This window comes from Sapajus apella, unplaced genomic scaffold, assembly GCF_009761245.1.
Source record: "Sapajus apella isolate SASKATOON/1434 unplaced genomic scaffold, GSC_monkey_1.0 scaffold22, whole genome shotgun sequence".
Taxonomy (NCBI): Eukaryota; Metazoa; Chordata; class Mammalia; order Primates; family Cebidae; genus Sapajus; species Sapajus apella.
Window position 1 is genome coordinate 28,884,043 of NW_022436962.1, and position 24,204 is coordinate 28,908,246.

Below are 24,204 nucleotides of genomic sequence, written 5' to 3' on the forward strand. Positions count from 1 at the left end.
AAAAGGTTACTGCTTTGTTACTCCTGCTATAAAAGTAAAAATTCAATACATAATTTGAAAAAATCTTATTTTTAAAAACATCCTTGGTTTGTTTTACTTCGTTCTCTTTGCTTTCCCAGTTGGAGTTGGAAAAGTCAGGCACTCTGAGGTAAAGAGACTATTACAACTGCTTCTTACCTAAAAGCCTTATCCATTTCTGTGAGTGAACTTAGGTCAAGCCTGGCTTAAATTGAGAGAGAATATGCTGAAAAGAAAAAACTCTTGAAGCTCCTGGAAGACGTGTGGGGATGACGCAACAATTTGGAAATCTCAAAGTCCCTAAGCATATGGTGCTTTTATTCCCATGGTATATTTTAATTGTTGTACTTGGGGGCTGCATGGGAAGTTAGGGAGCTTCGAAAAGTCAGACTGAAATTTCTGATAGCATAGAATTATTTCAAAGAGCTGCTGGAGGAAGAGAATCTGCTTCAAATACATGGCCAGTCTCTTCATCAAGACACTTACCAAATTTGGAAATGGTATAGGGCAGAAGGCTGAAGACTGGAAAAAATCTCCCACAGTTTACAAAGTGAAGGACAAAAAGGCCCAACCAGGCTCTATCTAGCTCCTCATTCTGGACATTTGAAATCAAAGGTAGGTTGAGTCTAATTAAAAATACAATTTAGTCTTGTCCAAACTCAATTCTTCATGGAATGAAAAGGGAGAAACTGCTCTGGGGCAAAAATAATATAAACTTCCTTCTCTATGTTATTTTTATTCATGACATCTTTCATATGAGACATTTGGAAAAGCAGAAAAGCATGACAAATAAAAGAAAAAAAAACAGAAAGGCAGGTTCACAGATGATTCAGTTGTTGAAATTAGCAGATAAGCACCTCAAAATATTATTAAAATGTTAAAGAAAATAGAGGAAAAAAATAAACAAAGATATGGGGAATTTCAACAGAGAACTGAAAATTGAGAGAATCAAACAAATAATCTTGAACTAAAAAAGATAATATCTAAAATTCAGACAAATTACATGTACTTAACAGTAAAATGGGTACAGTAGAAGACAGAACTAGTGAATCTCAAGGCAGATCAACAGAAAATATCTTACTGAAGCATGAAAAAAAAAAAAAAAAAGAAAGAATGGAAGGAACAGAACAGAGCATAAAGAAAATGTGAGATACCATCCAACATGCATGCAATTAGAGTCCCAGAAGGAGAGGAGAAAGGATGTGAGGCAAAATACTATCTACAGAGATTATGGCTTAGAAGTTTGTAAAACTGATAAAAGATATCAAACAATATTGCAAAAGCTCAGTGAATCTCAACCAGAATTTTCTGTTTATACAAAGAAAGCTAGAATTAAGATTAACTGCTGGCTTCTCAAGAAACATTATGGAAATTATTATAGAAAACAATGAAATAATAAATGTAGAGCCCTGAAAGAAAAAGCTGCCAAGCTACAATTCTAACCCAGCACAAGTATTCTTCAAAAATGAAGGTAAAAGTAAAGACATTTTCAGATATCCAAAATCCTATCAAGAATTTGTCACAACATACGCGCATTACAAGAAAACACTAAAGGAAGTTGTTTAGGCTGAAGAAAAATGATTCCAGATAGAAATATGGATCACTAGGGAGAAATAAAAAGCACCAAATGGGTAAATAAATGGATAAATAAAAAGATATTTAAAATTAATTAGTAAAGAAAACAAAGCAACAATTGAGTAAAAATGTATTAAAAGATTTATAACACAGATTAAGGTAAACTATATAACAACAGTCAAACAAGGAGTCATCTAAAGGTTTCTACTTGTTCGTGAAGTAGTAACATACAAATTATTAAGAAAAAGATCCATAAAGAACGAATAGAAAAATGGGCAAGAACCTCGAACCAAAACTTCACAAGACTAGATATCCAAATGGATAGTAAATACATGGAAAGATGTTGAATCTCATTATTCCTTAGGGAAATGCAAATTAAAATCACAGCAGGACACCACTATACTTCTACCAGAATGGCTATAAGTGAAAAACGCTGATAATACCAAGTTCTTGTGGGGAGCTAGTAGAACTACGCGCTGGTATAGTCACTTTGGAAAACTCTTTGAAAATATCTTCTAAATTGAAAGCTGAAAATCCGTTACTATATGGCCCAGAAACTATATGGCCCAGAAATTCTATGCCCAGGAATATATCTGAGAGAAATAGTACATAGGACCATCAAAATAAATATATAAGCATATCCACAGGAACTTTACTATAGTAGTCAACATCTGGAAATAACCCAAATATTCACCAACAACATATTGGATAATTTTTCAGTACTGATATACAATGAAATGCTAAACAGCAATACAGAAAAAAAAGAGCAAACTGCTGATACATATAAAATATGGATGAATCTCAAAAACAACATGTTGAGTAAAAGATGCCATACACAAAAGAGAATATGCTGTATGATACTATTTATATGAAGTTCAAAAACAGGTAAAAATTAATTAATGGTCAAATAAATTAGGACGATGTTTATTTCATAGTGGTAGGTTACAAACTGTGAAGGGGCATGTAAGCACTTTACCCTATACTGGAAATATTCTACACAAGAATATGGGTGAAGATTACATCAAAGTATGCATATACAAACATTTATTAGGCTTATACTTAAAAGTTGAATGCTTGCACACCTTGCTGTATGTATATCACCACATTAAAAAAAAAAAAAACAGAAAAACTTTAGTCACAAAAGGGAAGTAATCCATACGCAGAGATCTTAACAACTTATGGAAAAACAGAAAATAGTCCGTTCTATTGATGTCTACACAGGCTTTTTCTCTACTGGGCCTCTAAAAGTATGATAGTAAAATTTTATTATTGTAAAACTTTGATTATTTCTCTCTTAGGAGTTACAAGTTGTTGATTATTTGTCCATAAATACATTCCTTCATTCACAAAATATGTAAGTAAAATATCCTTTATTTTAGAGAAAAAAAGCAGAAAAAAGACATAGTAGTACTGGGGATAGATATATGATAAACTGTCAATAGGATGGTCAGGAAAACCTTCGTTGGAAGGCCTTGTTCAATTAGAGACCTGCTTTAAGTAGAGAGTATTCTAACATTCAAAGGTCAAGAGTTAAGGAGAACTCAGCAAAGGAGAGAGGGAAAGACTGGTTTACGAGGAAAAAGAAAACCAGGAAATAAAGTGTCCCAGAAGCCAAAAAGGAGAGTGTTATCAGAAGAATAAATGCTCGACAGGGCCAAATATTGCTGACAGGTTAAAAGGTGAAGACAGAAATGATCACTGGATTTTACAATACAGGATACTGAAATAGACTAGGGAAGCAAAGTAGGACTTCTGGGCAGCATGAAGAGCTGACTTGAGGTAAGTGTGAATCTGAATTGGTATTAGCATGTTGTGGGTGTTTTAAGTAAGTTGTCTTCAGTTGCACAGTTGTAGAGACAAAGTTGTATTGACAAACCTGGTTGGGATTCTGCCAAAGGTATTTGACAAAGAGAAAGAGGAATTATAAATAGTACCATAGGATGGAGTGGATGAAATGGAGTGGCGAAAACAATCACTTAAGGTAAAGAATCTAGAAACTAACTCATAATCTTAAAAAGTTCACATTATGTGCATTTTAAAATCACCAAATAAGACAGAAGCCATGTTGCAGAGAATGACATTGTGACAGGAGCTAGAACTCTTCAAGACTGAGCAAATAAGATACAAAAAATCATTAAAGTGCTATAATGAAGTGAGGAGGTTCCCATTTTTCTGCATCCCCAAAGGTATTCCCACACATTTATAAACATGCATATGTATCCACAGGAAACAAAAGCTATTTTGTTGTTGTTTACTATTAATTGCGTGATCTTACACAAATGGTATTATGCTATGTCTTGCATACATTTCTACAACTTGATTTTTTACCACTTAATAAAAGAATTTTTTTTCAAAGATAAAACCAATTATAAGAAACAGCTCATAACAGTTAGTCCAATTCAAAAAGTGAAAATATATTTACCTTGAAGTTTTCTAGTAAGTTCAAGTTTTTCTTGCTCAAGGCGCTTAATTCTTCTTTCATAAGCTTCAGTTGCTAAATTGTTGTCTAGAGTCCTCTGAACATTAACATCAAGATCCAGTGAGGTGGGACCAGCTGTAACTCTTAAACAGCTCCGATCAGAAAGTACACTGAAGAAAAGAAAAAAAAAAAATGTAGGTTCATACTGTGATAAAAAGTTAACGTTTTAAAAAGTTTTTTAAACTGACTCCATATTAGTGGCATAAACATCTTTAAATTGCTCATTTTTAAAACATAGATTTGAATATCTTGCAGTCAGCCAGCTGAAATGATTCAAAAAAATTTTTGTAAAATCACCATAAACTATTTTTAGAAGCATTTTAAAAAATAAAAACTTAAAATTCCCCAAATTATTTTGATTAAAAAACCCCTCACAAACTAGAAAATGAAGTTTGCTGAAGGGTTATTGGTAGTTTAAAACAATTTAACCACCTAGGTGAAACAGTGGTAGTCAAAAGCACCAACCACGGCCTTCTTTAGTAGAATTTGAAATTCAAAAGCAAGTTTCTGTCTTTAATTCAATACAATTTAAATTAAAATACTGAAACTGCTGGACATTCGGTGGTGAACAAAACAGACAAAAATCCTTGCCCATCTAGAGCTCATATTCCAGTGACTGAGACAGAAATAAACAAAGTAAGATATTTATTACATTAGAAAATGTTAAATGCTAAGGAGAAAACAAAGCAGGAAGGGGAGAAATAAAGTACTGAAGGGGAGGAGATAAAAATTTAGATAAAGTAGTCAGGAAAGCTGTCACAGTGAAAGTAACTTTGGAAAAAGCTAAGTAAGGATAAGGGGACCAGTTAAGGGAATATCAGAAGAAAGAGTGTTCCAAGCAGATGACACAGAAGTACAAAAGCCCTGAGACAAGAGTATGTCTGACATGTTCACAGGCCAGAAATGCAGCCTGTGTGGATGGAATTGAGTAAACAAGGAAAAATGAACTCAGAAAGATAAAAGTAAGGCACTCAAGTAGGGCCTTGGAAGAAGTTTGATTTGGAGTTAAGTTATGAAGCCACTGGAATTGGGGATGGGTGGACTGGTCCCAAATAGGGAGTGACATGTTCTGACTTATCTTTTAAGAGTATCACCTGAACAGGTTCAGGGAAATAAAAGAAAGTAATAAGTGAGTGGTTAAGATGGATTTTTAACTAGACAAGAGGAGAGGTCTCAGCTGCACATTTAGGGGTCATCAGCGAATCTTTGGGAGAACACTAGAGAGTTTAGATGGAAAAGAGAAGTTCAAAGACTGAGCCACAGGACACTCTGATATTCACAAGCCACGGAGGTCAGGAGGGATCAGGTATGGAGACTGAGAAAGAATGACCTGCAAGGTTAGGAGAAAAATCAGTCAAGTGCCCTAGAAGATGGAAAAGGAAGTTGGCGTTTTTTTGTGTGTTTTTTTGAGTTGGAGTCTCGCTCTGTCGCCAGGCTGGAGTGCAGTGGTGCAATCTCAGCTCACTGCAACCTCTGCCTCCCGGCTTCAAGCAATTCTCCTGCCTCAGCCTTCTGAGTAGCTGGGACTACAGGGGCAAGCCACCACACCCAGCTAATTTTTGTATTTTTAGTAGAGATGGGGGTTTCACCATGTTGGCCAGGATGGTCTTGATCTCTGGATCTCATGATCTGCCCACCTCGGGATTACAGGTGTGTGCCATCACACCTGGCCCAAGAAGAAAGTATTTTAAAAATATGGAGCTGTGGCAAATAAGATGAGACTAAGCAAATAAGTAAGACTAGGACTGTGAAGAGATCATTAGATTTAGCAAGGTGGTCAACATGACATCAATAAAACCAGTTTGCATGAAGTGATGGGGGCACATACCTGACTGGAATGGATTCAACAAACAACAGTATGAGAATAACAAACAAAATATGGTCAACTGTTGAAGTAATTTTTCTATACTATAGAGCAGAAAAACAGTTAAGAGGTAAAGGAAGTAGACTCCAGATTTTATATCTTGCATTAAGATTGGAGAAAGTATTGAAATTTGTAAGCTAATAGCAATGATCTGATGACGCAGATGACATAAGAATTTAAAAATTCATGACATAAAAGCAAAACATGCAATAGACTAGGCAGGAAGGGATGCAAGAAACTGGTTTTACTAGAGGCTTGCACAGTTCATCCATAAAAAGAACAGTATTATTTGGGTCCAGCATTACGTAGGTGGTAAATGCAGTGATTGGAGCTTGTGAAAGTTGTCTGCTGTTTGCGTCAATCCTTTCAATGAAAAAGGATGCAAGATTATCAGCTGAAAATGAGGATGACAGAGGTTTCAAACTCAAGTAGAAAGAAATAGGCCAGATGCAGTGGCTTACATCTGTAATCCCAAAAACAGGGGAGGTTAAGACCAGAGGATGCCTTGAGGAGTGGGAGGCTGCAGTGATCTACGATTATGCCACTGTACTCCAGCCTAGAAAGCACAGCAAGAACCATCTCTAAATTGTTTTAAAAATTAGCTGGGCATGGCCAGCTGCTCGGGAGGCTAAAGCATGGAGTTTGTTTGTGCACAGGAGTTTGAGGCTATAGTGAGCTATAATTGCACCACTGCATTCCAGCCCCTCTGCTGCCCAGAACGAGACCCCATCTCTTAAAAAAAAAAAAATAATCTAGGTGAGTGGAAGAGTGAATACACTAGGGTAATACAGTGTATTTGTCAGACAAGAGGCACTTGAGTTTGGTAATCTAAAGCAGAGCAGTAAGAATAGTCAGCTATTTTCTCTAGTCATTTGGACTTGTACAGGTACAGGTAGAGAATAAAATTTTAATAGTCAATGTTGACTTAGTAAAAGGAGTATAACAGAATGAGAGACAGCCAAAGAAACTCAAATGGCATACAAGGAGTGATTATAATCATTGTCAATGGAATTTAAACAGGGTAAGAGGGAAATAGGGAATATAAGTGAAGTGAGGGTCAGTGAAAGGATGGTAGGATCAATGAGTTGAAAGTTCTTCTGCTTAACATCTAGAGAATATTCAATAGCAAGACACTCTTCTAACTACTGCCTCCCTGCTAAAGGTTAGACCCTGAGCTCTCTGTTCCATTCTTTCCCCTCCAATATGAGTTAAGACTTTCATGTATTCTATTCATTTTGTAATTTTTAACTTTCTATTTCCAGCAATAGGCTCATTCAATTTTTTAAAAAGTTTTAATTTACAAAGCTTTCTCATACATTTTTTAGGAAACTCAATTCAATTTAATCTGATTTAAATTGTCCAAACTATGTTAACTTCTCAAACTTACCAGCTACTAGTATACGTAAAACCAACAAATGGCAGATGGTGGCCAGAAAATGCAGCATGCGTTGGTGGGGGCATCGTTTCCTAAAGGAGAAAAAAACATTTGGTAAGAATAGATAGCTATGACCTGTAGGCTTTACTATAAATATAAAATGCCAAAAAGAAATATTTAAAAAATTGACTGTTCATTTTTAAAACACTGATAAGTTTGGTACAGTTGTTTAGTGATATAAAATTTAGACCATGAACCCCTCTACTCTCAAATTCTAATTAAATGACAATAAAGACTGAAAGTCTGACATTGATAATATAGTGATTATTCATGTATTCTGTATTTGCAAATTTGTGTAGAAGCGAAAATTTGTTTGTAAACCCCAAATCAATACTTATGTTACTTTTATGATCATTTGTAGACATGTGCAGAGCAAAGTAAAATTTGAGATGTCCTATGCTCACAATCCCAGCTGAGGTTGAAAAGGAGAGGCTCTGCCTTCTCACTTAAACTTTCATATTATAAACAAGTGTCCTTTACAGGGTCTCTTTAGTGTCATGTATTTCACATTTTTGTGCCTTTATGTGATTCACTGCTTCCAAAGGTCCCCAGGCATAGTGCTGAAGCACTGTCTAGTATTCCTAGTGCAAGGGACAGTTATGTGCCTTTAAGGAGAAAATAACATGCTAGAAAAGCTTCATTTAGGCATGAGTTAACAGCGCTGCTGGTGGTAAGTTCAATGATGAGTTCAGTGTTAATGAATCAACAATATATATTACATAAAATGTCTTTAAAGAGAAGCACACATAAAACAAGACTATGTATTGATCAACTAATCAGAGACTCACAGGAACCTAACCCTGTGTATCCCCCAGAGCAATGGTTCAATATTAGCTAACAGTGTTCACGGCAACAATATAGAACCTAACTACCTTGAATAATTAGAATCAACTGTATTATGTATTTAATTTAGAATGATTCACAATTTGTTAATGGTAAATTGAATTGCATTTGTAAACAATTGGTAAGAGAAGTCCATTTAATTCTTCATTGTGAAGTTCAGACAGGAAAGTATGAGAAATTTTTATATGTCTTGAATATAGTACTAGGATGGTTTTACAAGTATCAGTCATCAAACAGTGATCATGGTTTATTGTATCGAAACGGTATTCACTGTTTCAGTGAAAAGTAACATAACGTGTACTTATGTACCCACAAAAATTAAAAATAAAAAGTTTGTTAAGAAGTCATATAACATCAACATAAAAATTTTTAGTACAGAATTAAAGCCACAGTTAATTGAATAAAAATGAAAGTTCAAATTAAGAAGGCCAAAAGGGCAAAAAACACAAAACTTTTGAGTTCTTATTTTCCTAAATTTTAATCTCATATAACCTAAAGGTCATCTAACCTCATATAACTAACATAACTCATATAACTAATCTCATATAACCTAAGGCAGTAGTCAATATATTATGCTGGCCTGTTTTAGCATTGCCCACAAGCTAAGAATAATTGAATTATTTGGCTAATGGACTGGCCAAGTAATTGGCTTGAGGTCTGCCATTCACCTCAAGCAGGGCTATGCCTCAGGGCTATACCAAGACTGTGGACTATTTTCCCTATTGATTTCCTACCAAAGTTGTTACTGTTAGCAGCAACACACTGGGCTTAGGTATTTAGCCCTGGAATCTGCCCTTTGTATCAGCAAAGCTGCTGATTTTTCTATCCAGTTCCATGCTGCTAGTACTACTATCCCAGACAAAGTCAGTGGTGGGGATGGAAGTGTGTGGTACATGTGACTTTAACTAAAGTTCAGTAGTTTTTCACAAATAAATGCTTCTCAATTTATTTATTTGTCTTCAGTTGATATATCAAGCCCTGACATGGTTATTTTTGACAATTTTGTCCAGTTTTATGATTAGTTTTAGGGAGAAATTTGACACTCTTTACAATCATAAAATCTTCTTTTTTAAGTGCCTAATTTGTTTTCCTAGAAAGCTTAATGGCATAACTTATCTAAGAAGTAAAACTTCTAATTTTAATTTTGTTCTTAGTCATAAATATGTTCACCTCAGTTAACTTTCTTCTTGATTTGTGACAGAATAAGCAATGGAAGCCATGATCACTGTTCGGTAACTGATAATTGTAAAACAATACTAGCAAAATACTTATAAATCAAAAAGTACTATATAACCATATTAGAAAGAAACAGAGGGACAGAGCTTCTTCACAGTGTCATACTTACAGAATTTTTTAAACAATCATCATCTACATCAAAATTCGATGTATCTGTTGGGCTACTAACTTCTGGAATATAAGGTGCTTCACAGTTTCGAATATTATCCCAATCAATTCCACTGAAAAATGGGTGCTTCTTAAAGTCTTCTATTCCATTTTGACCAAGTCGATGTTCTCTGCTACAAATGAGCCTTCGAATAAGATCCTTAGCATTTTCAGACACATCAGTCACTTGGGCTGGAAACTGAAACCTCTCCTAAACAGAGAAAAACAGAAACAAAATATAAATCAGTGTTTAACTTACTAAGTTGGTTGACTTATTTTCTTAAAAATACATTTTCTTTTAAATATATCTAATAACTGTATATTGGTACAAAGTACTTATAGTAAAGGAATACAGGGATGAATGACAGATCATTTTCCCAGAACTTCTAACTGCATATATGACTTAAACATGCATGCGCTAGAGAAGGAAGAATAAATGATACCTTAAATACTGTAAACTACTATCAGAATGAAGAGGAATTAATTAAAGTAGTAGAATTTGACTCAATATTGATAATGGTCATATAAGTTACATACTAATGATTAACCAACAATAATAATACATATTTTTAAGTACATAATATATATCTGACACTATTTAAAGTACTTTACTCATTTAACTCATTTAACCCTCAAAACAATCATTTTAGGTGAGTACTCCTACTATGCTAATATTACAGAAGAAATAAAAGTACAGAAAATTCAAGCAACTTTCTTAACGACACACATCTAGTAAGTGGCAGAACCAGAATTTGAACTGAAGCGGTAATCTGTGATGTTAAATATCATGTTATACTACAATATTTTTTTCTAACTCAAATGATATACATGCTATTTACAAACTTGCTGCTATTTCTAGTCTTTCAACTCTTCGTAACTATTTGAAACATTATCTTTACAGCCAGGTAGAAGAACATAAACCCTATAAAACTGATTCTTACATATGCAAAGTAACTAATCATAATCGCTTCACTGGAACAAATTAAAATGAACAGATTATCATTTCCTTCTCTGGAATATTCCTATTCATATTCTAGGTTTTTGCAATTGCTCACAGTCTTCTAAGACTGAAAAGAAAACCTTTCTTCTTATTATTTTTGAACAGTCTATTTCACTTAGTACTAAATGAATTAAAGTTTCATTAATTTGCTTTGGTTGTGTATCTGTGTTGCTTCTAATGTTATGTGATCATAAATAACATTAGAATAGGTATCCTTGTACATATATCTTTGTTCTATCGAAAATGTCATAGGGTAGATTCTTAGACTGAAGTTGCTCAATCAAAACCTCTAACCATTTCTTAAGGCTCGAGGTGCATACCTGCACACTTCTTGAACAGAAAGGTTACACCAATTTATATTCCTATCAATGTCTTAGAATGCCCATCTCACTGCACTACGTATGGTACAGAGTACTATTTTTATTTTGATCTTGCTAACTTGACAAGAAAAAGAAAGTATCTCATTTTTATTTTAAATTTGTATTGCACTTATTACTACAAAAGTTGAGAATTTTTTACACATATTCTGGATACATATACTATAGTAAGCAATGATCTAAATTCTCTGCTTATGACCTTTGTTATTCTACTGGAGAAACCATTTAGTTTCCTACTTAGTAGCATCACTAATAAAGTACAAGAAAATTAGAACTAATAATTTCTGAATAATTTATAGATTTTTACTACTCATGTTTGTCCCTTACTAGGATAAAAATGTGATTATTCATTGCTTTTAGAAAAATACTTTCTCTCTTTAAAAGTGATTATATGCATTATTTATCACATGAAATTGAACAAAAGTATTATACTAACTTTGTGATTCATGATTTTTCCATATGTCTCCACCAGAGATTCTGCATAAAATGGTGTTTCTCCATAAAGCATTTCATACATACAGACCCCCAAAGACCACCAGTCACATTCAGGTCCATATCTGCCTTTTCCATCTTCCATGGCTTGAAGGATTTCAGGAGAGATATAATCTGGGGTTCCTACAGCCACTGAGGACTGAACCTGAACAAATTTACAATTTTATTAATCTACTATATTAGAAACAATATTAAATTTAAAATAGTTACTTAAGATACACAATAGTATGATCTCATAAACACATCCTTGCCATTATCTGAATAATTATAATCCTTGTATATAGGTTAAATTTTATATTATCCCATTAATAGTTTTCCAGATTTCATAACATGAGAGAACCTTTGTTATAGCTGTTATTTAATTGACAACATTTAGAAGAACAATTTAAATCATCATATTCATTAATCACAAACTAAACATTTGGTTTAGAACATTCATTGTTGATAATTATCTGTCAAACCTATATATGTTAAAAAAAAAAATTGAAGCTGTGAAAATTTTACAATGAGATGGGGGAAAAAAGCTCCTAATATTTAGGACAACACCATGAGAAGCCTGGAGATTATGTTTAAACTCCTTAATAGACACCTAAGAAAATAAATGGCAACAGTGTACAACAAACTACTTATTAATTTTCTTAAAAAACTATAAAAGAAGAGGTATATCCTTCAAAAACTAAAGTTCCAATAGAGAAAAAAAGTTGAGTACACTGTTATAGCAGATAAGATGCAATTAGAAAATAGGTAATTAAGGTTAGGCATGGTAGCTCAAGTCTGCAATCCCAGCACTTTGGGAAGCCAACGTGGGAGAATCACTTGAGCCCAGGAGTTTGAGACCAGCCTGGGCAACATAGCAAGACCCTGTCTCTATAAAAAAAAGTAGAAGAGGCTGGCTGCAGTGGCTCACGCCTGCAATCTCAGCATTTGGGGAGGCTGAGGTGGGCAGATTACAAGGTCAAGAGATCGAGACCATCCTGGCCAACATGGTGAAATCCCATCACTACTAAAAATACAAAAATTAGCTGGGTGTGGTGGCACACACCTGTAGTCCCAGCTACTTGGGAGGCTGAGGCAGAAGAATCGCTTGAACCTAAGAGGTGGAGGTTGCAGTGAGCCGCGATTGTGCCACTGCACTCCGGCCTGGCAACAGAGCGAGACACCATCTCAAACAACAACAACAAAAAGTAGGAAAAAAAAGAAAATAGGTAACTAGAAAAGTCCTGGGTATATATATTACAAGGTACTTTGAAGTAAAAGAATATTGGCCTCTTACATGTTTTAAAAGAACCTATCCAAAAAATGAACATTCCTAAGGCAGAATACCAGCTAATATTCTGGATTTTCTAGACTACATTACCAATTCTTAATAATTAGGATAAACTTACATTTTAGCAATACTGAGATTAAATAACTTGAAAATCCTTCCATTACAAACTCTTAAAAATGCTAGATATAATAATTATTTGTATAAACATACAAAAGAACTTTTTACAAAAACATTCTTAGAGGTTAGTAATTTAAAAATGCTTGAGAATCAGAATAATAAGCATTAGAGCTGAGTGGAGTTGGAAAAGTTTTGGTGTTCATTTCCTAGGGACTCGAATTTTAACATACACAAAAGCAAAGACCTTACGCTTACATGAGGTGGGGAGTTTAAAGACAGAGACTGCCATATATATATATATATGCACACACACCCTTTGCCCTAAAATGTATACTGTAAGAAAAATGGCACATTATAAAAATCTGCCACAAAGCAGAGAAGTATAACAAGACATAGACAAAATGTGTGTGATGAATGAAAAACATTGTTCCTGTAGAAATTTGTAACGTTATGTCACACAGTCTCAACATTTGGGATGTGAATACACACTGCTTCTGCGGTCCAAAAGTTCTCAAGCCAAGAAATTGGCATTAGCATTGATTAAAGGTTAGTTGCTTCTAGGAAGCAAAACAAATTCAAAACTACTCCAGAGGACACATGCTCAAATTTGGCCAAATATAATTCTTAGACATAAAATCTCACCGAATATGAGATCACAATGCAATAATATAAACCAAATGAGGAAACTGTCAATTATGAGTAACTGAGAAATCCCAACAAAGAGAACAATTAGATCCCGAAGAACAATCAGATCCACTCTATGAAATAAGTATGTTTAGAGAGAGAGGTCCAAGATGGCTGATTACTAGCAGCTCAGGATTGTAGCTCCCAGTGAAAGCGCAGAGAACGAGAGGACGCCACACTTTCAGACGAATTTTTGTTGCTCACGGACCAGGAGATTCCCAGCGGAGGAGCCCCACAGGGTCGCCAGCGCGACTCTTGTGGCCAGCGGGGCAGTTTCGCCGGCGCCCCGGCGCAGCGGTTCCTACTACAGAGTAAATGGGACTGGGTCCCCTTTTGGTCGGAGTTTGGAGCTCCGGGAAGGCAGAATCACCTATTCAGCTGACTGAAAGAGGGACTCAAGAAGGAAGCCAGACCTGAGATTCCCGGGCAGAAAAGCACCACGAATCTTAACGCCGCTGTTCTGGCCGGCGCAGTGGGTTGCTCAGATTCCAGAGCTGGGAATCAACAAGTTGGACATCCACTCAGAGACCTAATTTGAAAGTCGGTAATTACAAAGACGACAGGTGGATAAATTTACAATGATGGGAAGAAACCAGCGTAAAAAGGCTGAGAATACCCAAAATCAGAATGCCTCTCCCTCTACAGGTGATCACAGTTCCTCATTAACAAGGGAACAAGGCCTGATGGAGAACGAGTGTGTTTCATTAACAGATTTAGGCTTCAGAAGATGGATAATAAGAAACTTCTTTGAGTTAAAAGAGCATGTTCTAGCCCAATGTAAAGAAACTGAGAACCTTGAAAAAAGGTTTGACGAAATCCTAACAAGAATAGACAATCTAGAGAGGAATAAAAGTGAATTAATGGAACTGAAGAATACAATACGAGAACTCCGCGAAGTATGCACAGGTTTGAACAGTTGAATTGATCAAGCAGAAGAAAGGATATCAGAGGTCGAAGACCAACTTAATGAAATGAAACGAGAAGACAAGATTAGAGAATAAAGAGTAAAAAGGAATGAGCGAAGTCTCCAAGAAATACGGGACTATATGAAAAGACCTAATTTGCGTTTGATAGGTGTACCTGAATGTCATGAAGAGAATGAATCCAAGCTGGAAAATATTCTTCAGGATATTATTCAGGAAAACTATCCTAACCTAGGAAGGCAGGAAAATACTTAACTTCAGGTAATACAGAGAACACCACAAAGATATTCCTCAAGTAAAGCAACCCCAAGACACATAATCGTTAGATTCACCAGGGTTGAAATAAATGAGAAAATTCTAAGGGCAGCTAGAGAGAAAGGTCAGGTAACCCATAAAGGGAAGCCTATCAGACTCACAGCAGATCTTTCAGCTGAAACCCTGCAAACTAGAAGAGAATGGGGGTCAATATTCAATATCCTCAAAGAAAAGAATTTTCAACCCAAAATCTCATATCCAGCCAAATTGAGCTTCATAAATTTCGTGAACAAGCAAGCACTCAGAGATTTCATCACCACCAGGCTTGCTTTACAAGAGCTTCTGAAGGAAGCACTATACACAGAAAGGAACAACCAGTATCAGTCATCCCAAAAACTTACCAAAAGGTAAAGAGTATCTCCATGATGAAGAATTTATATCAACTAATGGGCAAAATAGCCAGCTAGCATTAAACGACAATATTAAACTCACAAAAATCAATATTAATCCTAAATTTAAATGGATTAAATGCCCCAGAGACACAGATAGGCAAAGTGAATGAAAAGTCAAAACCCATCGGTTCGCTGTATCCAGATCCATCTCATAAGCAAGGACGCACAGGGACTCAAAACAAAGGGTTGGTGGAAGACTTGCCAACCAAATGGAGAGCAAAAAAAAAAAAAAAAACACAAACAAACAAACAAAAAAAAAAAAACAGAAAACAGGAGCTGTAACTTTAGTCTCTGACAAAATAGACTTTAATAGTAACAAAGACTAAAAGAAAGAAGGAAATTACATAATGGTAAAAGGATCAATGCAACAACAGGAGTCAATGATAGTAAATATATATGCACCCAATATAGGAACACCCAGATACATAAGACAAGTACTTAATGACTTATAAAGATACTTGGACTCCCGCACAATAATGGGAGACTTTGACACCACATTGTTAATATTCGACGGATCAACGAGATAGAAAATTAACAGGGACATCTATGATTTGAACTCAGATCTGGAACAAGTAAACTCAGTGAATATTTATAGAATTCTTCACCCCAGGTCCAAAGAACATACATTTTTCTCAGTATCATATTACACCTATTTTGAAAGTGACCACATAATTGGAAGTAAATCACTCTTCGGCATTTGCATAGCATTTCACAGACTTAAATGAAATATTGGTTGGCTGTTTGTTATTTTATTCCCTTATTCCTTCCTGTCTCCACTGTTAAGCACAATTATCTGCATAAAATAAGTTTTTAATGCCTATTTTTAGATTGCATTCCAGCCTGGGCAATAGAGCAAGACTCCTGTTCTCTCTCCCCCTTTCTCTTTCAAAAAAAAAAAAAAAGAAAAAGAAAAGAAAATAAATAAGTATGTTTAAAATTATTAAAGATCTAAGAAAATCAACAACACAAAAGTTATAAAAAATCAAACAGAAGTCCTAGAAAGTAGTCATTGAAATAAAATTAATGCAATGAACAGGTAAACAGTGGATTAGATACAGTTGACGAGAATAATAAACCTGAAGAAGAGGTGAAGAAATTAACTAGAATCTAATATGAAGACTTAAACATATGGAAAATTTGGAATAAAGACTGAGACATATGGGCAAGTTCAATATAGTACAAGACAAGATAATGAGATAAAAGAGAGAATAGTGGAAAGCAATCCAAAAAGACAGAGCTTACATTTTTCAAGCATGGTAAGACTTGAATTTTTGGATGAAAGGAGGGCATTAAGTGCTTAAAAGAGGCCGAGTGCAGTGGCTCACACCTGTAATCCTACCACTTTGGGAGGCTGAGGCGGGTGGATCGCTTTAGCTCAGAAGTTCAAGACCACCCTGGGCAACATGGTGAAACCCTAGCTCTACAAAGTTTAAAAAATTAGTGAGATATGGTATTGCATGTCTGTAGTCCCAGCTACTCGGAAGACTGAGGTGGGAGGATTGTTTGAGCCCGGGAAGTTGAAGTTGCAGTGAGTAGAGATGGCTAATGCACTCCAGCCTGGGCAACAAGAGTGAAGCCTTGTTTCGAAAAAAAAAACCAAAAAGTACTTAGAAGATAAATAAGGCTGGGCGCGGTGGCTCACGCCTGTAATCCCAGCACTGTGGGAGGCCGAGGCGGGTGGATCACGAGGTCAAGAGATCGAGACCATCCTGGTCAACATGGTGAAACCCTGTCTCTACTAAAAATACAAAAAATTAGCTGGGCACGGTGGCATGTGCCTGTAATCCCAGCTACTCAGGAGGCTGAGGCAGGAGAATTGCCTGAACCCAGGAGGCGGAGGTTGCGGTGAGCCGAGATCGTGCCATTGCACTCCAGCCTGGGTACCAAGAGCGAAACTCAGTATCAAAAAAAAAAAAAAAAAAAAAGATAAATAAAAGCTGATTCATGTCTGCAGGCACTGGAATTAAACTACAGAATACCAACGCCAAGATATTTTTAAAGCATTAAAGAATAAAGAGAGATTATCTACTAAGGAATGACAATTAGACCAACAGCTGAGTTATTAATAACTAACAATTACAGTCAGAAGAAAATGAAGTTGTACCTTCAAGGTGATAAGACAAAATAACTGTCCATATAATATTACCTACCTACCTACCTAAATTATAATACAGAAATGATACATTTCCACTTAAGACTGAGTGAACTATCACTAACATTTCCTTTATGATAAACAAATACTAATGGGTATACTTCAGAAAACAAGAAATTTAACCAAGATGGAAGAATGTGACAATAGAAGCAATTGTGAAAAAAGATATTAGGAAACTTTACTAATACATCTAAATGGTGGTTAACTGGATAAAGTAATGATGGAGAAGGAGGAGGAGAACAAAGACTAGAAAAAGAGGCATGAGTAACTACCTTACTAAGGCAGTAAATTTACTACTGAAAAATAAATTTACCCCATAAATGTATACAACTATAACTTGTCAATTTACAAAAAGAAAAATAAAAATTTTTAAAAACCACCCACTTTGCCCCCCTAAAAAAAAAGAAGTTGGAAATAAAACACTGGGAAAACAAAATTACAGAGGGTGTAAACAGGATTCAAGTATTCTAAATATCTTAGGTTTTTAAATTTTTTAATTATTATTTTTAATGGTGGTAAAAAATACATAACACAAAATTTACTATCTTAATGATTTTTTAAAGTGTGTAGTTCAGTGACATAAGTACACTGACATTGTTGTGCAACCAGTCCCACCATCCATCTATAGAATTTTTTCATCTTAGAAAATTTTACATCTGTACACGTCACTAATTCCCCCACTTCCCTTATCCCTGGCAACCACCATTGTACTTTGTTTCTTTGAACTTGATTACTATAGTTATCTCGCATAACTGGAATCATATAATATCATATACTGGGCTTATTTCACTTAGCATAATGTCCTAAGGTTTCATCCATGTTGTAGCACGTCAGAATTTCCTTCCTTTTAAAAATTGATTGATATTCTATTGTATGTCTATATAGCACATTTTGTTTATCCATTATCTGTCAATGTACATGGGTTCCTTCCACTCTTTGGCTGTTGTGAACAATGCTGCTCTGAAAATGGGTATACAAATATAAGTTCAAGTCCTTGCTTTCATTTCTTTTGGCTATATATCCAGAGCTGGAACTCTAGATTACATGGTAATTCTATATTCAATTTTTTGAAGAGCTACGTATAGTGTTTTCCATATTTTTCATTTCCACCAACAGTGCCCAAGGATTCTAATTTGTTCACATCCTTGACAACATTTGTTATTTTCTGTTTTTTTCATAGTAGCCATCCTGCTGAGTATGAGATGATGTATCACTGCGGTTTTGATTTGTGTTTCGCTAATGATAGTAATGTTGAGCACCCTTTCATGTGCTAATTGGCCATTTATGTATCTTTTTTGGAGAAATGTCTATTTAAGTTCCTTGTCCTGGCACTTTGGGAGGCTGAGGTGGGTGATGAGGTCAGGAGTTCCAGACCAACCTGGCCAACAGGGCAAAACCCAGTCTCTACTAAAAATACAAAAATAAAAAATAAAATAACATTAGCTGGATATGGTGGCCCATGTCTGTAATCCCAGCTACCTGGGTGGCTGAGGCAGGAGAATCGCTTGAACCCAGGAGGAGGAGGTTGTAGTGAGCCAAGATCATGCCACTGACTCCGGCCTGGGCAACAGTGCAAGACTCTGTCAAATTAATTAATTAATCAATTAATTTCTTGTCCATTATTTTTTTAACAGGGTCCTTTGTTCTTTGCTGTTGATTAGGAATTCTTTACATATTTTAGAGACTAACCTGTTATTAGACATATGATTTGCAAATATTTTCTCATTCCATATGTTGCCTTTTCACTCTGCATGTCCTTTGATGCACAGTTTTAATGGAGATATTGCCCAATTTATCTATTTTTTTCTTTTGTTGCCTGTAATTTTGTGTCATTCCCAAGAAATCACTGCCAAATCCAATGTCATAAAGTTTTCTCTTCTATTTTTTTTCCTAAGAGTTTCATAGTTTTAATTTTTGCATTTAGGTCTTTGACCTATTTTGAGTTAATTTTTGTTGTGAGTATTGAGTTAATTACAGTGTAATCTAAGTTTCTTGTTTTGATTGGGAATGTAGCAGAAAACTGATGAACTCTACACAGTAGGTAAACTATAAATGTTTAAAAATTTAAAGATAAACACTAAAATACTTAGAATCTGTAACTTCAAAAGAAAAAAGAGAAATTTAAAAGCTTAACTTGATCAAACCAATAGAAGGCAAGAAAGAAGGAAACAAACTCAAGCATACATGTAAAGAAACAAGCAAAACCTATAATAAACAGCACATAAGATACTAGAAATAAATATATTAATAACCACAAAATTCATAAATAGATTAAATTCACCTATTAAACAAAGCTGTTGTACTGGACAACACACAAAACCAGAATGAACAAATAGAAAAAATATCAGCAATAATCTGTTTAAAAGGCATGTATGTACTTAAAACATAAGGACACAAAAAAGTTGAAAGTAAAGGGATGGAAAGGGATATATCAGGCATATGATAAAGAAAAGAAACTTAAGGTAGCTACAGTAATACATTAAATATATTCCAATGCCAAAATCATTGTAAGATTTTTTTTTAATTCATTATATAATATAAAAGGAAATACCCTGGAAGAAATGTCAATTCTGAATAAGATATGCCTAACAGCATAGCTACAAAAGAGCTGTGCAAAACACTGATAATTACAAAGAAAAGTTAATAAATTTACCATTATAAGAATTTTTAAATAATAAATAGATCAGAGAAATAAAATTGTTAAGAACAACAAAAAAAACACCCTGAATGACAAAATTAACCATTTTAATCTTACAGACATATATAACTGCACCCAAAAGTTAGGAAAAAATAGTATTCTTTTAAAATAAATATAGAAGATACAAAACTTGGCCTGTTACAAAATCACAAAGCAAATTTCAAAAAATGCCAAAAAAAACCCTGAATACCAAATAGACCCAATCTACACTAAATCAAAACCAACAATAACTAAGCAAATAAATGTATACTATGGATATTAAAAGGCACATCGCTAAATTATTAGTGGTCCACAGAAGAATTCTAACTCAAGTTGGAAAATATTTAGAATTGAACAGTAGAATGCTCTGTATCAAAACTTATGAAGGAAAAGACAAGCATAAATAAATAATATTAGGAAAAGGAGGGCAAAACTACACTGTAAAGGAGATATTAAAACTAGAAAAAAGGCGGTGTGAACTACTTTATGGCAATAAAATTGAAAACTCGGAGAAAATAGATAATTTTCATAGAAACGACTAACATACTAAAACTCAGGAAGAAACAAAATATCCAGCAGACCTATAATCATTTAAAAATCTGAATTAATAGTATAAAATCTCTCTGCAAAACAAAATTGAAGAAAACAAAACTTCACCCAGGTTAAAGTGATTTAAAAGTAAATTCTATCAATGATGTAAGTTAACAGATAACTATATTATAAACTGTTCTATTGCCAAAATGGGTAAGGAGAGAATATGGGTCCTCTGCTTATTTTATAAGGCTAAAATGACCTAAATCTAAAAATCAGACAAGAACAATTTAAGAAAAAAAAATTATACTCCAATCTAAGATATGACTAACGTCATGTATGAATGAATGTCAGGTAACAATATTATATAAAATAGTAGCAGATTCAACTAGCAATCTGTTAAACTACTGCAATATAACTAGTTGATAAAGTTATGTTCACCCAAAGGATGAATGATTTAATAATGGAAAAGCTGTCATTCATCAGAATAACAGATTAAAGGAAAAACAACCTAATATCATCTTGATGGATGCAGAAAGTCATTTAATTACAACCAGAATCATAACAAAAAAATTACAGTAATGAGAAATGGGAGGAAATTTCTTAATTCAATAAGAGATACATACCAAAAGCTAACTGCAAACATTAAACTAATTTGAAGCTACAGAAACATCATCATCACACCTATTTAACATTGTACTGAAGATTATTAGACTCCACAGTAAGACAAAAAGAATAGCACATATAAAGATTGTAAAGAAAAAAAAAAAACAAAGTTTGTCATGATTTATGGATTACTGATAAATTATATGAAAAATCTAGAAGAATCTACAAATTAAAACAAAAAAAAAATTCAGCATGACTGCTAGATTCAAGATGAATATATAAAATCAATTCTAATCCTAAAGAAGGGCAACAAGCTATAATTGCAAATTTAAACAAGTATTTATAATACAGGTAACATTAAAAATCCACGAGTCGCTCAGGAACAAATTTAACTCATCTAGGTAATGGATTAATAGTGAACATTATGGAGCTGTATTAATAGATATAAAAGAAAACCTGAAACAATAAAAAGAAACACAACATTCAAGGATGAGAAGATTCCATGTTATAGACATAAATGTCCCCCAAATTAAGATATAATTTCAATGCAAGTCCTAAATACATAAGCCAGTGTTTATGAAGGATTGTTTACGTGTGTACATATATGGATATAAACCAATATGCTAAACCTAACAATCACACAGAAAAATAAAGGGCCAAGAATAGCCAAGATAATTTTCGAGCAAGAAAAGAATTATAGCAAACACTTCTCCACCAGAAATTGACTTCTTAAAGTAAAGTGATTCAGTTGGTATGGTTTTGACTGAGATGTAAGAGAAAATACAAGTTGAAATTTAATTTGAAAGTCACAAACTTGGGAAAGGCTCTTAGATTTGAGGCACTGGTCCAGATAATAAATAATGACTCACACAAAGTCACACAATCATAACATTTCAGAACACTGGGAATAAATAAAACATTCTAAAAGCTTCCAGAGAGAGAGAGAAAGGCTGTAATAAAAGGACTGAGACTCAAAATAGCATCAGATGTCTTAATAGCAACACTGCAAAAGACAACGTAATGCCTTCTAAACTATAAGAGAAAAATAGTTTCAAATCTAGAATACTAGGTCCAGACAAATTATCAATAAAATATGAAGCCATTTTTCAGACATGGAAGATTATGAAATATTTACTTCCAAGGGAATCTTCCTCAGGCAGCTATCACCAAATGGGATCCAGCAGAGTCTGATACTAGAGAACAACACCGTAAATTCCATGAAGACGATGAAAGGAGTTCTAGGATAGTAACTCTGCAGTAGGTCTCTGGAACAGACAGTCCAGATTAGGAGAATGAAAGACTCCAGTATGAATATCTCCATGGGAAAAAAATTAACTGCTAGATTTCTTTTAATAAGTAATTTAACATGATAGAGAGTTTGAGGATAAATTGGTGATAATTAACATGGAAAATTAAGCAGAGCCAAGTGGTTACTATACCAGGAAGAATAAAAAGGTTTTGAAGAAAAGAAATGCAATTAAATAAACTGTATGACATGGCTATGAGCATTTGTATCTGTGACATTGGTCACATCGGGCTTGTATCATCATTAAAAAATAATGAACAGGATTTAATGGAGGATTGTGTGATAATTACATTGGGAGGATAGAGAGGAAGTATACTGGTTGGGCAAGAGCAGAGGAAGAGACCTGAATTCTCATCTTTGATGGTAGGAAATTAACAGATAGTATCGTTAAATAAATAATCAAGAGACAGCAGCACAACCATGGTTATAAGTAAATGAAATGCTCAAAGCACCACTGCACTTGCCAGAGTGACAGAGCAAGACCCTGCCTCAAAAGATAAGACAGTAAAACCTAAAATTAATTTAAAAATCTGAAATAAAGTAAGGCTTCTTCATTATAGTGGGCTTTTCTTAAAATCTGTTTTTTGTTTTTTGTTTTTTGTTTTTGAGACAGGGTCTTGCTGCCACCCAGACTGGAATGCAATGGCACCATCACAGTCACTGTGGCCTTAACAAGGTCCTATGCTCAATCGATCCTCCCATATCATCCTCCTGAGTTACTGGGACTACAGGTGCATGCCACCATGCCTAAATAATTTTTTATATTTTTTTCTAGAGATGAGGTTTTGCCATGTTGCCCAGGCTGATCTCAAACTCCTGGGTTTAAGCAATCTTCCTGCCTTGGCCTCCCAAAGTGCTGGTATTACAGGTGCAAGCCTATGGTTTTGAAAATGGAAGTCCAACATGATATTATGTCCAAGAAAACCATTTGGAGATCAATAAGTGGACTAGAAACAAAACATAAAATATTATCCTATTGTTCAGCAAAATCAGAATGAATGACTAGGAAGACACATCAGACTTTCAGGAACCAATATAACTGGAAGAAACTCATAGAGACAGAAATATTACTCATGAATTCTAAAATTTACATTTCAAATGCATTCAAAAGGAATTCAGAAAAGGAAACATCAGACTACAGCGACTCTAGCTCCAGCTTTCAGTCCACCAGGCTTGTCATATGCAGGACTGGAGAATTACTAGCTCACTCTGTGGAGTTATTTTTCCCTACAGCTCTATCTTCGCTGGAATGGTGGCCCCCAACTTCCAGATGCCAAAGCATCCCTGATTTCAATCTGTGTTTTCTCAACTCAGCAAGACCACCATGCTATTTCCCTCTTCCAATGTCATACCAAGCACTACCCACTTCTCACTTTATACTTCATATATACAGTTACACTAGAGCAGTATAATTCCATATACACATCTTCCATTGTTTATGTGACTATTGTCATATCCTTTACTTCTACATGTCATAAACCCCACATTACAAATAATTACACATTTCATTATTTTTGCTTTTAACAGGTGCCTTTTATGTAAATTAAATAAGAAAGATAGTATAGACATTTTCTTTACCCACTTATTTATGCATATATTTTTTACGCTATAAATCCAAATATCCAAATGGTATAATTTCCTTTGCCAAGGAGAACATTTTTTAGCATCTAGGCTTACTAGAGATTAATTTTCTGATCTATCATTTAACTGAAAATGTCTCTAATTCACCCTCAATTTTGAAGGATATTTTCTGTAATATAGAAATCTC

At 34.5% G+C, this 24,204-nt stretch overlaps 1 protein-coding gene across 19 annotated transcripts in view; it reads right to left on the reverse strand.

The window, feature by feature from the left end:
* Positions 1–24,204, reverse strand: part of CDC42BPA (CDC42 binding protein kinase alpha) — a 327,338-nt gene that overhangs the window by 149,435 nt on the left and 153,699 nt on the right. For all 19 annotated transcript variants that reach the window (XM_032289464.1, XM_032289476.1, XM_032289477.1 and 16 more), the window contains exons 7-10: positions 11,411–11,611; positions 9,560–9,808; positions 7,324–7,403; positions 4,016–4,182 (exon numbers count right to left, since the gene is read on the reverse strand). In XM_032289464.1, the coding sequence (XP_032145355.1) occupies positions 4,016–4,182; positions 7,324–7,403; positions 9,560–9,808; positions 11,411–11,611 (697 nt within the window). The remainder of the gene's footprint in view (positions 1–4,015; positions 4,183–7,323; positions 7,404–9,559; positions 9,809–11,410; positions 11,612–24,204) is intronic.